Source organism: Cavia porcellus, unplaced genomic scaffold (genome assembly GCF_034190915.1).
Source record: "Cavia porcellus strain 051 isolate PalLab524CR breed Dunkin Hartley unplaced genomic scaffold, mCavPor4.1 scaffold_10, whole genome shotgun sequence".
NCBI lineage: Eukaryota > Metazoa > Chordata > Mammalia > Rodentia > Caviidae > Cavia > Cavia porcellus.
The window spans coordinates 66,540,686-66,559,539 of NW_026947493.1; the positions used below are offsets into that span (position 1 = coordinate 66,540,686).

The 18,854-nt window shown below is 32.6% G+C and overlaps 1 protein-coding gene across 2 annotated transcripts in view; it reads right to left on the reverse strand.

Annotated features, from left to right (window-relative positions):
- Positions 1-846: 846 nt before the first annotated feature.
- Positions 847-18,854, reverse strand: part of Triqk (triple QxxK/R motif containing) — an 89,644-nt gene continuing 71,636 nt past the window's right edge. For both annotated transcript variants that reach the window (XM_003479962.5, XM_013143717.3), the window contains 2 exons: positions 12,589-12,674; positions 847-7,505 (listed from right to left, as the gene is read on the reverse strand). In XM_003479962.5, the coding sequence (XP_003480010.1) occupies positions 7,392-7,505; positions 12,589-12,674 (200 nt within the window). In that variant the 3' untranslated portion in view covers positions 847-7,391. The remainder of the gene's footprint in view (positions 7,506-12,588; positions 12,675-18,854) is intronic.

The window sequence follows — 18,854 nt, forward strand, 5'->3', positions numbered from 1 at the left end:
TAAACAATAGCAATAAAATAACTTACTATAGGCAATTTATAAGCATCAGCCCAAGTATTAACCTAAAAAAATAAAAAATGAGAAGACACTTAACAAAGATGCAACTCCAGACATGCAGTTCACCAAGGGCAAATCCAAGGGCTAATGAGGTGGAACAATCCGAAAGCCTCCCACATGGCCTCTCTGAAGTGACAACAACAAAGCAAATGAATAGGCTTTAGAAAAAAAATCACATCAGAAATAAATTCTTAGATAGCCACAGAGATGGGGACCACAATGAAAAACATATTTAGTGTCTCTAGAGCAGATATAGATGAAAAAAAATTGGAAGATGTTAGGAAAATGATGGAAGCCATGAATACACAACATAGGAAAGAAACGGAATCCATACAGCAGATTCAAGCAGATATCCAGGAGACTAAAATTTTTAAAGAAAGATTTCTTTAAAATATTGTATTTAATATTTTACAGATGAAGGTTCCCATTTCTGTTCCCAGAATGGAAAAAAAAATATATGTTTGGATAACTGAATCTTCGCACAGAGGAAATCCACTCATCTGTTTATATTAAAGACTTTTATTTTTTCCTTTTAGAGGGTTTATTTTCAATACTGGGAATTGAAGCCAAGCCCTTTTTTCAATACTGAAATTGAGCCCAAAGCCTGCATCTCCAGCTCTTTTTTTTTTTTTTAATATATTGCATTTTGAGACAGGGTCTCACTAATTTGCTAATTTTTCTAGGCTGGGCTTGAATTAGTCTCTTCCTGCCTCCTAGAGCACTGCTAATGGAGGTGTGGGCCACCACATTTGGCATTTTGTGTAGTATTTTTTAATAAAACTCATCACATTTCTTAATTTTTTCTATATAAGCCATAATTTTAATTGCAATTGTAAAACACAATTTTCAATTGTATTTAACTAATTCTATAATTAACGTATACAGATAAAGCTATGAATTAACATACAGTTTTCTAAAGGAGCATATTACATATATCTCATTCAACATTTCGTTAGTTTTCCAGTCAAATTACATAAAGATATACTTTTTCCATTTTGCCATATCTGCCACTTATACCTGTTCTAAAAATCTGACTGTATGGGTTATCAATTTCCAAAAACAATTAACTATGACTTTGATAAGAATATTTCTAATGTTAAACATAGTAATAGAATTCTCATTTTAGTACTAAAAAGAATGATAATTGATATACTCTGAGAGTATCAAATACATAAAATCTACAGTTTACAATGACAATAAAAGCAATAGTAATAGCAATGGAAATGTTTTCTAATTCTTAACTCTGAAAGGTGACAAAGAGAAGACTCAAGTATTTATCCTTCCTTTCCTTATGAGCTACATTTTTACTTAAACAAACAGTTGACAAAATTCTTTTAAAAAATCTAATTGAATGAATTGGAATAGCAGTTAATAGAGCATGAAAAGGACAAGGTGAAAGGGTGTAAAGAAATTAGATAAAGATCACTGAAGCACAGAAAGAACCAATCAGATCTGGTTTTCTGTATCATAGTAGGGTAACTGTTGTGTATAATTACCTATGGTGTATTTCAAAATAATCAGCAGACTTAACATATTGAAATGATTCATGTTTGAAGAGACGAAAGAGCTTATTACTCTGGTTTGAACATTATAAGTTATCAATGTATCAATTATTACACAATGATGTATAAATAGGTTTCAATAACAATAATAAAATAATTCCATATACTAAATGCTCAAGAAATGGTTGTAATGTCTAACAGATCTAAGAAACAATCATGAATGATGCTAAAGCTATAGATAAAATATTTTAAAACTTTATTGTGGAAGGAATTAGGAGGTTAGCACACAAACCCACTGATAATTCACAGAGCCATAAGTGAGCAAATCTGGTATTATGTTCATCAAATACTAACAAGAACAAAAATAACAAGAACAAAGACTTGCCTGTACTTAATCTAGCCAATGCTTTAAATATTAATTTGCAGAAGATATAGAAATAGAGAAATAAACTGCATAAGAATTGAAAAAGACCAAATCTAGAATACTGGTTATTCAAAAGGACCTGCAAATCAATGGCATGAAATAAAGCTGAGTAAAAAATAAATTTTAGGAGTCACTCAAACAAATGAAGTATTGATTTTGATTCAAAACCTGTTGTAAACAGACACCTGGAGACAATTAAGGAACTCTGAATATTAACTTATTATATGATGTTAATAAATAGTATATAATTATATTAGTTATGATGATGGATTTCTGATCATATATAACAACAAACAAAAACAACATTGTAGCTAGATGGACATACTGATTAATTTGTATCTAAAATGTTATCATTTTACATGCAAGAAGAGTGGAAAATATTAATAATTGTTAAAATGAAGAGTATATTGAAGTTCACCTCATTATTGTCTCTATTTGAGTGATACATACGATTAGCAAAATAATGAAAGCAGTTAAGAAATAAAAGATTGGAAAATAAGTAAGGACCAGGGATAATTGTAAGGGTAGAGGTAGTTAACACACTGAGTGCACAATGAAATACGAGGGAGTGCTAACCCAGTAGAGTAGAAGTGAGGTTCAAACAAATGGTAGAAGGGAAAGAGTTGGAGAAGGGAGCTGTAACTCTCAGAGAAGCCCAGAAAATCTCTATTTGGATCATGAATGTTTGGAAATAGTTTTTCAGGTGTGGTTTATTTCTCGTTAGTCTATCAATCACCTGCCATTGATATTTCCAGCAAAACCTGTTAACTGGGGCTTAGATTATGATCACTTTGCCTTCTCGTTATCATAACAACAAATGTTGCATCCTCCACAATTTTTTTCAAAAAACCTTATTTTACAAAACTAAGCATTACAATTTAAGAGATTCAAAATTCCTTTAAAATCACTTTGTAAATATATTTTTAAAAAAGCTTAAAAAAGATACTACCTCTGCATTTTATGTTACTCTATAACACACAGAGACGGCAAACCAATGAAGACCTGCCTTGTTACATACAACAGCACAACTAAAGAAGCAATTTGTTACAAGCAGATGGATAGCAGAACACTAAAATGGATGATAAACTAGAAAGAATTAGATATTGAAATCAATTTCTTTTAGGCTTACCATGAAACTTCAGTTTCACACAAACAATTGTATTTGAAGAAGTCAGAAAAAAAAATGCCATACTAAGACGGGTGCCCGTGCAAACAGAACTTTACACACGCTATAGCCTTTATAGCCACCATTTACTTGATTGGTCCAAATATTTATAGTTCATTGTTATGACTGCCAAAACTGGCAACCACAAGGATTGTTGTCTCAATTAGGACAGTAAACAGATTGTCTCTTTTTTTAATGAAAAATCTAAAATGTAATACTTCACAGTTTAACATGTTTATTCATCTAAACGAGCTAAAAAATAATGGTGCGACATCTGTTCGAGAAGCATTGGTACCTCAAATTTTGGCTGCCTCCCCACCAATTTGGTTGTTGTTTTAAAAAATGAAGAATAGGAGGGGGTGCTGTCATCAAAAAATCTTCTGGCATGTAAAGTATCTTATTTTTTTTTCTTGAAATAAGGATCGCATATCTGTTGCTGGGGATTAAAAACATTGTATAACGAGGAGGCAGAACACTGAATACGCCTGCAGTTCAATTGTTTGAAATGAATTACTGATCCACTATGAGCATTTCCACACTGGTGTATTCTTTCCATGACACTTCCAGTCCCCACTACACTCACCTACATCACCCTGCACAAAATGGTAAGAATGCTTTCATAGGTGTTGATTTCATCTGCTACTTTTCAAAAAATTTTGTACTGATTCTAGATACGGTGTCAGTGGAAAAACATCTAGGAGACATCATTCTGTCCGGGCTGCATTGGATCATTTCTAATAAAGAAAGCAGTGCTGCTCAGGGAGAAGGGGTAGGAATCGTCCCAGAGGAATTCCAGGTAAGTGTAAAGCCTAATTGTTGTTAAGGAGAGGATATAACATTATTTCAGGTGGTGAATAAATAAACATGTTTCGGATGAAATACCTTAAAATTGGATGTTTAATTTCTAAAAATGTATTTCTAAAGCTTATCTCAAGCACTATTCCTGTTATGGACTTCTCAATGACTATATTTTAGAATCTGGAAGAATTGTGTGCATTACTATTCATATAAATGTTATATAAAAATTTAGTATTAGTTTTTGGAGTGAAGACCTATGCTAAACTAAACTTAGCCATTAAGTATCTTTTTAAGTAAACATACACACTTGATTTGATTGAAAACCCAATGTTTCTATTTTACAGCAAATTTAACACAACTTTTTTTATTCTTCAAGAAAAGCAGGATAAAACAACAACCAATCCCCATAAGCGCTAAATTCTGAGTTGATCGATACTGTGACACTGACATTCGACTTACTAAATTTAAGCAATCTTTGATCATCTGCTAAATAGAAAGAACTTTGCCACACTCTATGAGGACAAAATGTATTAACTTTAATTTTAACAGATTACTATTATATCCAGATTACTATACTATTGGAATGACAGAAATGAATATGAACATACAGCATTTTATAATCACTGGTTAGGGAAAGAGTATTACTTCTGTCTTTGTGAAAAAATTGAAGAGGAGCTTGAGGTATTTTTGTCCCCTTAAAACAACTAACCTTGTATTTGTACTAAAATAGGTTTCTTGTTTGTCTCAAAAGAAATATTAGATGAGATTAAAAATTTTTACCATATCTCCCTTAAAATAAATTTATATATACTTTACCCTAGCCTAGATTTGCATGCAAAATAAGAACCAACAACCTTTTATACTCCAGTCATAGACTCCCAGGAGTATATTTTAAGTCTCAAGTTAGAAATTTATTTTGCAGAGTATGTTAACAAGCTGATTCTACCATTCTGAAAAGTCATCAAAATTTTTTCTGGTTTTGTCTACTGCTTACAGTAGGGGAAATGGCTATGTCTAATATTTGGCTGATGGCAGTCTCAGATTTATGCCAAACGCTACTCCCTATTCAAACATATAGTCCCCTGAAAAGGAAACAGATACCACCTTTACGTCTTCAAAGATTCAAACCAGATTTTCAATCTGGGATATATCTTCACAGGATTGGCTGTTTCCAAGTTAATGTGAGTTCACAAAATTTGAATTTCATGAAAACAGTGTGTAAACATATATTATATTATCTCACTTTACCTGCTATTTCCTTAAATCAATTTTAAGCCTTTGGGATTTATGCTTCTCTGGGGTCATTAGAAATCAATCAATTATACAAATGAATTAGGTAGAGGCTCAGGATATTAACAAAACTAGACAATGAAACTTACCTATAATTATTCTAGGTTTAGACTAATATTTATTCCTATCAAAACAACATTTTCCTACAAAAGAACACCTCCTGATAGAACAGAATGGTGAAGTTTTTCTCAGAATGATGAATTTAAAAACATGTCCAAAAGTATAGTCACCTATTTTATATACTGTAAACTGTTAATATCTCACTTGGATGGACATCTAATAAGCAATTATTATAAATCCTGTTATTTAAATTACCACCGAAAACCAGAAGTAATCTTCATTTAATATGACTGTTTTTTAACACCATATGTGAGGGAAATAACTAAATGAAAATTGTAAATGTGATGGGAGTGGAAGAAAGCAGTTTTTCTTGACATGTGGCATGTCACTCAGGAAAGTAAAAGGCCCATCATATCCAAAATGCCAGCTTGGATATTCCCTTGCCTCCCACTTTGCGAACAGACATACCACATGGCATAAAATGCTGCAACCTTTCCTAAAAATGCCACTTGGATTGGTCCACGATGGTGAGTATACAAGAGCTCTTGGTCTGTCTCTTGAGTTTGTGAGTTCAAGAGGAAGAATCCAGTAAATAACACTGGTTAAATTTTGCCCTCGGATGTTTGGCACAAACGATCTGCAAGGAAACTGAAATCTTTGGCTCTTTTCACACTGATAAAATAAATTATGCTACTTTAAAAAACCCTACAATGTTATACTACACTATCAATTTCAGCTTTTGCAAAAGTATTGAAGAATATCCTTTTTGAAAAGAAATTGTACTTATAAAGCCCTATAAACTTGTAGGGCATTTATCAAAGCTTTTGTCCCTTGGCTAGTATGAATGTAATCTTAATTTTGCATTTTTCTTCACAAATACCCCATAAAACTTTACCTTGTGGATATATTTCAAACTAGCCATTTTCTATGTACATGTGTATAATGTAAGAACTAAACATATTCTTTGACCAGATATTTTCCAAATTTCAATTCCAAATGTTTTTAAAATCTACTAAAATTTAATTACAATAAAAATATTAAACATCATAGTCATTATTCTCTAACAAATGAAAAATACATTCAAAACTATATAAACAGAAAATTACATATGAGAGTAATTGGAAACATATCTTTTTCCCTATTATTTAGCTTTCTAGTTTTTAAAGCATTCTAATGGATTAACTCTCAAGGGATAAAATGTAATTTTCACTGCAACTTTGTATTGTTCAATTTGGGGCACAATTCAAGGAAATGATTGTGAGTAAGACTTCTGGTATTTCTGTTGTGTGAAAAAGACCACACCATTAAATGACAGATTGTTGCATATCTCCCTAACAAGGCGGGCAAACTGATATTGCAGGCAGCCAGAATAACGTAATTAAAATAGAATTCCAAGTTTATATTAATAGGGTAATAAGTTAATTAAAATCCAGATCAACTGAACTTTCTATTTACACCAGTTCAGACAGCCCAGGAGGGAAAGGACTCTATTTGAGAGACATATGTGACTCTTTGAGCTTCTGTCATCCAGGTGCCATTTCTGATGAAGCACATGTGCACTGAACAGTTGGCAAAGAAGGGACGAGATTACCATGGATGTATGTGCAGATAGTCTCGCTAATGATACAAAATATGTCTGGAAAGAGAGTGGGACTTCTTTGTGAAATAAAACATTTTTGTTTCTTCTTAGCTCTGAATGTGAGCTTCTAACCTTCGTACTTTTACTTTGCAATGTATGTGACAAAACTAGATTTAGGAATCAGTATGTGAAGGAGTTATAGCCATAAACTTGGTAAGAAAGCTGAAGAATTTAGAATCAGTTATTCATCTTATCTAAATACAAAATACATAGGGTACCTGTCCAAAAAAAAAAAAAAGATTTATAAAAGTATTTGGTCGCATACATTATACAACACTGCTAGGTGACATTCTTTTCTTGTTATCCTATATAATTATAGTAAAAAAAAAACATTTCTGGACACTGCAAGTATCAGAACAAAACATTCAACATGTAGTTTCAGTACTTCAGAGAGCGCTGGCACCAAAAGGTGCTTCCATAACACTACCCTTCTTCCGTGCCATGATTGCTGCTCAGCTAATCTTCATTTGGGTCCAGATCAGGCTCAGCATCCGAGGAAAGTCTGAGATAGAAAAAAGCATAGAAAGCCAGCAGGAGGGCCAATATAGCTGCAAGCACAAGGCCAACTTCCTGGAAAGAAAGAAAAGTAGACTTGAGTTGGATGGAGAAAGACAGGATATTATCATCAGTGTCATCAGATAAAATAATCACATTTTTCTACATTATAGGCAGCATGCATAATCTGAAACTAATAATTTCATTCCTTTTTTATACTTTTTGCCATTAAATAAATTTGTTTTGCCAATGACAATACCCATGGCAATTGCAAGTATATCAGTGGCTGTGTCATTCTTATTATACTTTTAATTTAGTTTTTTTTTAATAGTAAAATTGAAATTTGTTGCTGTAATAGATTTCAAGTTTGGATACCAAAACACTGGATGAAAGCAATGAAGTCTGAGTACATATAGTTTATCTGTTGAGTATTTGAGAATACTTAATTTCACTTTTTGCTTCACTAATGCATTTATTAGGTGAGAGCATTTGGATACATATTTATCAAATATACTTATCATTCCATTTCAAGGGGAAGAAACATTATAAGTAACCAATTTTAGATTATGTCTCTGTATGCATCCTCATTAAACATTACAGTGTTCAAGCTCTAATCTTTAAATCCTAAGTTCTATAGCCTATGCATAGAAGAGGAAAAATGAGTACTCAGTTGAGGAAATATAATATAATACAGTTTATCACATCAGTGAAGGAAGGTACTGGGTATCTCACTTAGTACTTTGATATTGATTATATTAACCAACTGTATTAAAATGGCTAAAACTTTTACCACACAGATTATGAGGCAATCATATTATCATGCATATTTATGTGTTTATGCACGTGTGTATAAATATATAAACTTTATCAATATTAACATATTATTTTGATAAATAGATGAAAAGCACAGAATGCCAGTTCAATATTCTAAAGGACCTAATATTTTGTTCTGGTGTTCACTTGTATATCACATCACTTACCTGGCAGTGCTTTATAGGGAAACAATTCATTTACAGCCATTTGAAAATATTTTATATTTTGTAATAATGTAAAATAAATAATTCAACATATACCACCTAATAAACTTGAAAAACTTTAAAATAAACTTGCTTCATGCTCAACATTGAATTTTTAGCTAAACATTGAAATTAGAGATACATATTTTATACAAATTCTTTACCTTTGTAATTCAATTTACTTAACTACCTAAATTATGAAAATAAATATTAATAAAAAGAATGGGGTTGGAAAACTCAGTATCAACAATTTTTGTAATAACTGACTTTTAAAATCTAATATATCAATATAATGTCAAATTAAAGTGAATTTTCCTTTGTTACAGTTGGAACACTTTGGCATCTCAAAAGGGCATGGCAGCATCAGACAGGTTTCATTTATTTTCTTATATCCACAGCTGTGCTCCCAGACCCATCTGGTTACACAGCTACTAATTTTAAGAGGATGTAATAAACAAGTGACACACAACTGCAAACTCCATCTGTTCTGTATAGTGGACAACAAAATTGATCAAAAGCCATCGCCATTCACCCAAGCTTAATAAAACATAAAGTTTTTATTCTTGACTGGAGACCATACTTCTCCTCTTACTGATAATCAACTTTGATTACTGCTTTTCAACTGCTTATCTTTAAAGCAACTCTCTATTATGTTTCCTATACATTCTCAGAATATCAGAGGCATGAAAAATAATTTTAAGGGTAACAAAAAAGAGACTATTAATAGAATACAACTTTCAAGAGTCTATTATCCAATTATGTCGGTTTTATATAATATACAGCATGAAGATGACTTACGTAAAGCATCAGATGGAGAGGTGCAATAAATTGTTCTCTTCAAAAAGTCCCTATTTTGGCGAAGAAGCAAGTATTGTGGAGGCTGAATATTTGGAGTATTCAAACAATGGTAAACTTTCAAAATAATTATTTCAAGGTACTGGTGACACCAGCTACAATTCAGATACCTGTAAGTATTTATGATGCTCCTGCCTCTGGGCCATTTTTAGCATTAAGTCAGAAACAACCCAAAAAAGAACATAACATTTCAAGCTACACATCCCAAGTGGTTGTTGGCAGGATCTGATTAACATTGAATTCTTAATTTATGCAAGAAAACTAAATTTTAGATCCTTATTTCTTTTATTATGTCTTGCAAATGGATCTTTTAAAAATAAACCATCGAATTTACATCTTTTTCCTTTTGAATGCTGGGGAAAAGATATTTGCATTCTTAAACAATTTAGTTATGCAATAATTCTCACAAAAGAATCTAATTTAATAGCAACTAAACAGAGAACTTAGCTATGCAAATACTTCTTTGGTGATACTCATTACATTAGTATCTCATAAAGTATGATATTGTATTTGTAATATACAAGAAATAAAACAACTTCTTAATTAGAAATTAATTCTAATTTAATACAATCTATCATGTCTTATAATGGAATTACTTTCTGTTACCTTCAAATATCTATTAGTAAACATACATTTTTTAAAAAGCACTGGAAATCTATTATATAAGTTGTTCATTTCTCTAGCTTGTGGTTTCTCAACTGTATTACTGATTTAATATGATAATTAAATCTGAAAGTGATTCCTTATACAATTTCTTCTGAGACATCATGTCTTATTTTTCTTTCCATAGATTCTACTATATTGCAGAACTTACGGTAATTTCTAAATTAAGTAATGGATCAAGAATTATTTATATGATTCTATGAAAATAATTTTAAAATTACATAAGACTTTTTAAAACTTTACCAAACTAATGTCCATGAAACTACCCCTACAGGAATCTGAAAATATCTTAAATATATAACATAGCCACACAATGCAAACCTAATTGAGGCAAGGGAAAGCCACTGACAAATACTTTAGGGAAATCTGATTTATACAGACTAGAAATTATAACAAATATTTTCTTGGTCAGTTAACAATTCATGATGACTTCTCCTCTCTGAGTCCAAAGCTCAATGTTTTCATGTATTAGTTTTGTTTCCTGACAATATTGTGCGGTAAATGAGATAATCGCCGTTTTACAAATATGGCAGTTTAGACTTCAGGGATATCTCAGCAACAGTGAGGGTCAAAAGTGATGTGATCCTAGGCCTCCTCATCATATGTTCAGTGTTGTTTCATCGGTGTTAGTTTTCTATTTCATGCATCTGTTCATAGTCTCTGTACATTTAAATTACTTGACGAGCATAACTATGATTCACCCAAAAGAATAAGAAGTGATAAAATTGTACAATATAATGGTCATTCTGTATCAACTAGATAAGAGTCAAATATATTTGATGTTCATTAGTCCTTAGTTGCTTCTCTGACATTATCAATATGGATAAAATCACTCACTAGGGAAATTAAAAAGCATTAAATGGCAATTGCTGAAAGAAACTTCGTTATTTAAAGTCCTATGCCAAAATGACAAGGCAATCAAAGTTTGACAGGGCAAACTAATTAGTATGCTAGACTTGAAATGTAAAACACCTCACAGTTCTGATTCTTAAAAGTTTCATATCCTTTTAATGGGTTCTTCACATAAATTTTCAAGCAAAGTAAACAATATTTAAAGTCAAGGTCTTTTTTCCCCCCAAAGGCTTACAAATCAGAATGATATGCTAGCTTATTAAAAAGGAGCTAGGTTTTGATATCAGTTAGAAACTTTCTGTATACAATTTATATTTTAAAGGAACTGTAAGAAAAAAACTGTCATAAAAATAATTTCTACATTATTTTTAAAGGAAAATTAGACAATTGTAATATAATATAAATTTTATTTCATCTTGGGAACATATTTCTATAAACTAAAGCCATAACAAAAAGTATAAGAGTGAATAAAAAACAATGTGTGCAAGCAGTTATGTAAATGAAAGACTGAATTATTTTTCAAATCCTAACATACAACTGCTCATTCCACAAGCAGAAAACCTACCACACTCTGAAAGACAAAATGAAGTGACAAATTGCCTTGGAAGGCAATTATAAAAAATGCTCTTCTTATAAGAGACAATAAATAGATAACTGAACGAAAAATAAAAATAAAAAACCTAAGGACTGTCGTGTCATGTCACTGAAATATTTTAAAATATTAACAAAATTTCATGTGAGAGTAAGAAAAACTCTTCAAAAGATTAATCTCTCTTTCAAACACAAAGGTAATTTAATTTTTTTTCATTAAAAACTGACACACAGCACTTGCTGAGGAGATTGTGTGGTGAAAACATACCACGTCACTCAGCAATGCTTGATCAAAATCAGCAATTGGAGGCAGGAAGAAGGCAGTGTTTCATGATCATAATAGCAAATTCTGGAAGGCAACCAAATCTATCATCTGGCAAGCCAGCAGCTGTTACAGCTTGGTAGTAATACCTTGGCATTTGCTGCGAGCTATAACTTAGAAAAATTGATTTTTCATCTGCCAGATAAAAACCAAAATCTCCTTTTAACATTTTAATATTTAAATAAAATATAGGTCCTAGTCATTTTTATTTTATGCATTTTGCTGCAGGGCTGCCAATCTAATTTTTCTACTTAGTTTACTTAAATTCTAAATTTTTGCCAAAAAGATGCCATGGGTAATAATGTAAATGTCATTTAGTTAAACTTTATTGAACAAGCACAGTGAATTAATATCTGTTAGTATCATTCTCAGTTATATTTATCCTTCATAAGTAGAGAAACACTTGTTTTCTAAAAGGATAAGTTTGGGGATGCCATTAGAATTTCATCAGCAACAATACTGAAACTGAGTAAAACTGTATGATCTAAGTATATATCATTATAAATTAAGCAATTATAAGGTGAAATTTTTTGAAAACGAAATTTTTTTACCAAAGTCACATACATTACTGAAATGTTTGAGCAATATACACAGTAGTGCTGAGAAAAATAAATTATGATTTTAGGTTTAACCGGCTTTCATTAAGTAACACTGTTTCATTTTAAGGTCCCTCAAAATCGCAGCATAAAAAGGATATTTTCCATTAAGTAAATTCTTTTCAAAACCCTTCAATTCTAGCATTCTATTTAGATCTTGAAATGCCAAAAAGCATTTAAAACTTAACATTTATGCAACCCAGTTTTAGAAAATGAAATGGCATGCACATATCAGATGACAAACTTATCAAGTAGAAGCCTACCTTTATGCCTAGTGCTGTTTTCTTAGCTTCTGCTTTTAATTTGGTTGCCCGCAAAATAGGTTTGGTTTTTTTATAATCCTGTTTACCTAAAATGAAAGTTTCAGACAATGACTTATGCTTATACATAATTCAAGCTCAACAGTCATCAGAAATGCCAAGGAATGTTTAAACAGAGTAAACAGGGACACAAAGTGGCAAAGCAGTTTCCTCATGTGATAATCATAAACTTGTCACACAAAGGTCAACTTCTCCTACTCTTTTCCTTTTCAGGAAGAAGCTTCTGACAGACATCTTTGATGTGACAGGCAATGAATGTCAAAAAAATAAAATTACAACTTATTTTAGAGAATAAGTTTATAATAAAAAAAGCATTTTAGAAGCATTTGAGAACAAATGTATCAATAAATGAGTATATGTAATATCCTACTGACAGGTAAAGTTAACTTTGTCTTTATAATTAAAGAGTAATCTCGCATTATAAATATACCATGGGCACATTAAGTATTCAAATAATCAATTTGAGAAATAGTCCCTAGTTTTCTTTAAAGACTAAAAGGGAAAATCTGTAAATAATTAACTTTTAGTCCCCTTAATTCATTAGGAAAATATGTATTTCACTTTTGTTTCCTTTTAATAGAGAACAGAATAAATATTACTAGATAAAAGATGTAGCACACCTATATATAGACATTAGTCTTAATCATTGCTACCACATTTCACAGCCCAAAATGAACACAACTGAATTAGTGTCACAAAGCTTATTTTGTTGATGACCTTGCCAATCAGCTGCAAAAGAGGTATTATGTAGCTTGGAGAAAAAACAATTACATTTATCAACAAAAGCATTAATTACAATTATATACTTTTTTGATAACTACACTCTTGATTTGGAACTAAGGCAAGAAAAGCCTCAAGTATTATAGCATTTTTTTATTCTGGGTAGCAGTTAAAATGCCTACATAATCTCCCTGGTTATTTCCATTATTATTTTGTCTTATAGTTTCCATGTCATTGTCTTTCTTTTCAACAGTCGGGTCCTTTGTAATATTAGCATACATTTCTTTTATCTAAATAATACAACTTCTAACTTTAATTTCTACATCTTCCTCACACTAAATAAATAAATAAATCTAAAAGCAGTCGTTCTAAAGTATGTCATAAAAATTTAATGTGCAATAAATCTGCTTCTCAACGTGTCTGTTAATGATTCAAAAGTAACTTTAAAATTTCACATAGATTTTTATAATTGGAAGTGGCAGACAGAAATGAGTTAAATGGTTGGAAATAATGTAGAAATGCCATAGTTGTGTTCATTATACACATGAACATTTTTGGCAGAAGAGCTATATATTATCTTTTAAGAAAAGGGTATGCACTCCTTTCTTAGCTGCTATTTTATAGAAGTCACTCTGAATCTATAAGCAGACGCTTAATAAATATCATTTGACAATAGGGTTGAATGATCCAAAAATGAGCCAATAGTAAAAATGTACATCAAGTGATCTAAATTTAAATCATGGAATATATAAAATGCAAAAAGGTATTACTCTGACTCACTTTAAATTAGCAACATCTAATTTTGCTGAAAACAACTTTGACAAGTGTTCACTCTGATTTCACATCTCAACAGTCAAATTATTCATGTCATTATTCCTGCTGAGATATAAACAGTTCAGAACAATGAAAATGGTAACGTATCATACACTTCCACTCTAGGTTACAATGCAAGCTTCTAAAGACAACCTAAAAAGAAATTTGAAGATTAAATATTTGAAGCCAAAATGTTATGTCTTGTTTAATCCAGTATTTGTCCTATAATGATCTCTGAGTGCAATGGCAAAGAAAATAAATAAAGTATTACCTCAACTAAACTGTTTTCCATACAAATATCCAAGGTTGTGGCTTATGTGTCTGTCAGAAAAGTCTCATATATAACTGTAATAGTCAATGTTAAAGTAAGAATTCATCATTTATTTCAAATGCCACATAATTATTGGTTAATAATGAATTCTATTTCAATTCAACTCCTATATCTTCTTAGAAAATTCTTCTAGATTTACATTAAAGCTTATATAAACATTTGAAACTGTGTTTATAATGGATGATATTAAAATTATTATAACTTAGTACTTTTCCAAACTGTACATCTATTCCTAATTTGGTACTCCCTTGGGAAACTATGATATCCAAAGTATATATGCTACAAAATTCGGTTTCACTCTATTGAGTGAAAATATTTACAAGGCATGTGTTATAGTTCCCAGCAAGTTTTTGACATAAGAATTTTTATGCCTTTCAGACAGATACCTATGTGCCTTTGCTTGAAAAAAATATAAAATTGCCGTCTGAGTTCTTTCGTCCAGGTAACATATACAAACATAGACACAGTGCCATATTTTCTTCAGCAAATAACAGCTGTTAAAATCAGGTCTGAGCAACCAGTCATGAGTTGGCAATTATCTAGTTTAAAACTGTTTTTCAAGTTAGAGATATAATTTTAATATTAAAAAGTCTTTATAGATTGCGCCTTATAATATTCTGACAAAAGCTGAAATTATTATGTTATTATTGCTATCCTTGAAGATGACCCAAAAAGACTATGAAAAAGAGAATCCTCTTTATTATTATGTAGTTTATATTATTATGTAGTTTACCAGGAAAGAGAAGTAAAATAAGAAAAAACACAATATTAGTTTCCCTGACTGGGAAGCTGAGTTAGCTGCCTGGTCAGGTCAGATTTTTTTCACGTCTATAGGCAAACAGGAAAAATAAGAAATCAAAGCATTAGCTATTACAAATTATGCTTGTTTTAAGGATGAAATGTCTTATTGAATAAATGTCTAAAAATATATAAGAAGTATGACAGAGCTGCTAGGGGTAAAAACTGTGGCCAATTGTAAAATGTAATGATATTTCCATCTAACTTTAGAACAATAACCAAAGCCTTAAAATTTTCAAAAAAGGAGACTTTGATATCTTTTAAAGGCAAAGACCTTCAGCAGATTAAGATGACTGTTGGAGGTAAGAAGATCTGGAATAATAAAAGAAGAGGGAGGTCACAAACTACATCTGCTGTGACTGGCTAGAGACTGAGAGTGGTAGACAGGTCCTCTCTTTCCTCACCTGGACCTAGAAAGCAGTAACCATTTGTCCTACACAACCAGTTTCCCTGTGAAGGCATCATTATCAGAATTTCTTAAATGTTCTTTCCTCTACCAACTTGAACCCAAACAAACAAAATAAACAAGACTGTCTGTTAAGATCACCCGAACTTAGAGAATAGGAGCACCTCTGTCTTGGTTGGGACAGATATCTGGTTAGTTGCTGAAGATGCTGGAGATATCCATGGATGCTGCTCAGGATTTTAAATGACAGAAATACAATTCTGAAAGAGAGAGAGAGAGCTAGGGAGGCAGAGAGAGACAGAGATGCAGAGATGGAGACAGGGACAGAGACACAGACAGAGACAGAGGAAGTGATTCTAGTGAATAAGAACAAGAAAGAATTGGGGGAAGGCCCGATTTAAACTGGAGCTTTGGTCTAAATGATTTTCTCTTTTGATCATCAGTTTCTATTTCTTGCTTCTTCACTGGAACCATGACTATTTGTGTCTCTTACATGTTATGAAACTAAGACAAAAGTAAAATGAATATGAATTTTTTTCCTGAGGATAAAAATTAAATCATTTTTATCATGGACTTAAAAGATTACCTATCACTTTTCTTTCAATGACAGGTAACTAAGATTCACTCAATACTAGATGTACAGCTCCTAGTTCAAGAGACTTAAAGCAAACAATATGGCCTCTTTTTCATCAGTTTTATATGCACAAGATTATAAATATACACTTAAAAACACATGGTACACATCAGAAATTTCTGCTTCAAGTTTTATACAGTAATTTTCCACAATATATGTAGTCATTACTTGCTACAACAATGAACTAATTAAATAAATAAAAATAAAATTTCAAAGAGCTGCATAAAATAGCACAGTAATAGTTAAAAGATATATCTTAATGCAAAGGAACTTAAAATTTCAGCCTGGACTTTCTAATAGCAAGCCTGACAACACAAACATTCATAATTTTTATTTGTACCTATTTTGCAGATGATCTTTAGTATAGGTTTCTTAAACAAAACACTTTAAAAAGTCACTTTAAGTTATAATTTCTAGTCAGTAGATGTTTTCTGTTAAAAATTCATCTGCTTATGTATTATTTGGTATGATTAAAACTTATTTAAGCATAAGCCCTGGTTCTACATAGAACCATATATTTAAATAGATATAAAAACATATCTACTATAGCATATGTTATTGTTTATAGATATAAAAACATTTAATAAATATAAATATTTTAGTACTTCATTGTTATTTATCACTCCTTATATTACATTATTTAAGGGAAGGATAAGGAATGTATATACACTCCTTAATTCAATATAAAATCTGGGGAGACCAGAGAACATGGCGGACAGACAACAGCAACTACCAGAGGCTCTCTGAAAGGTTCGGCTCAGAGGCCAGAAATAATGCGGACTAGGGAGACACGAATCAGTAGAGATATGCTCTGCTGACTCAGGAACGAACTGGGCTGAGAGAATCCAACTTGGAATACAGTCCTGGCGCTAAAATAGGAACAGAAAAATCTCGGTGTGGAGGCTCGACTCCGCGCCATCGGAAACCGGTTTGGATTTCCCGCCGTGCGGCGGCCGGCTATCTCCACAGCGGCTCAGCAAGGAGAGACGCGCCGAGCTCTGGGAGCGCCGAGCTCTGGGAACGGGAGAACGGAGTCGAAAAAAAAAAAGGACGGACAGAGGTGTACACGAAAACTGACTGGTGGCGAGGTGAGTGAGAATCTGACCCCCCACCACAGTTTGACTCTAGCGGAGATCTCTCTGGGCGCCATTCCCCTCTCGGACGGGATTGGAGAAAAGTGCCTGGCCTGAGTGACGCTGCTGGCGGACTCTCTAGGCTAGACTAGCCTAACCCAGATCCCAGAGCCGGACGATGGCCCGGAGGAGCGACTGACTTCCGCGTAGGCTGCCTCCTCCGACTCCCTGGTGCGCAGCGGTGGGCGGGAACAACTAGCCAGCGCAATTTGATCAGGCTGTGGCTGACAGGCAGGGAAGCCGGGCCTCCTTTGTAAGATTGCATTTTATAAGGAACAAAAAATATGGGGAAGGGAAGCAACAAAAAAAGCTCCTCGGCCCCCAATCCTGAGAAACAGGCAATAATGGACGCCGCACCAGTATACATTAAGCACCATATTGAGAGCCTCATAGACCAATTCAGGAATGAAGTTATCAATGATCTGAAGCTAGAAGTATGCAGAATAGTTAGAGAAATGCTAAACACCACCCAGGAAAAAACAGATGGTGGAATGGAAGAACAGAAAAAGAGGGGAGAATTGCTTGATGGAGAAAACAGAGAAAGCATTGAGTATGTGAAGCAGGTTCAAAGGGACTATCAAGAAATTAATAAGTCTATACAAGACTGGCATAACAGCTTGAAAGAAACTAAGGACAGACTATCTGAACTGGAGGGCAGACTTGAAATATGGGAGAATGAAATGAAAAACTTCTTAAAAATAACAAAGAAACAAACAGCAATAATACAAAGACAAGAAGATGATAAGAGGAGCCACCACTTAAGGATTAAGAACATAGAAGAAGAAGTAGGGACACAAACAAATGAATTACAAAAGCTACTCACAGAAATAATCCAGGAGAATTTTCCTAATTTAGCAAAAGGTAAAGATACTCAGCTGTATGAGGCATACAGGACCCCAGCTACCTACAACCCTAACAGAGAAACACCCAGGCATATAATAATAAAAATCCCAGAAATTCAATACAAGAACAGAATATTAAAAGCTGTAAGAGACAAGAAACAGATCACTTACAAAGGAACACCCATCAGAATTACAGCAGATTTCTCTTCACAAACCATCAAATCACGAAGAGCATGGGGGGAAATAATTCAAGCTTTGAAAGATAATAATCTCCAGCCAAGATTGAGATATCCTGCACAACTGTCCCTGGAAATTGATGGAAAAACGAGGTGCTTCCAGGATAAAGAGGAACTGGGGGAATTTGCAACCACCAATTCAACTCTACAGAAAGTATTGCAGGATATTCTAAAAAAAGAAAAATACAAAGAACCCAGAAATAGTGGCAGGGAGGCCACAACGAATGGAGCAGAGAACAAAATGAAGAAGACAAACTGACAGCTACTGACAGAAAAAGAGCTCAACAGAAATGAGA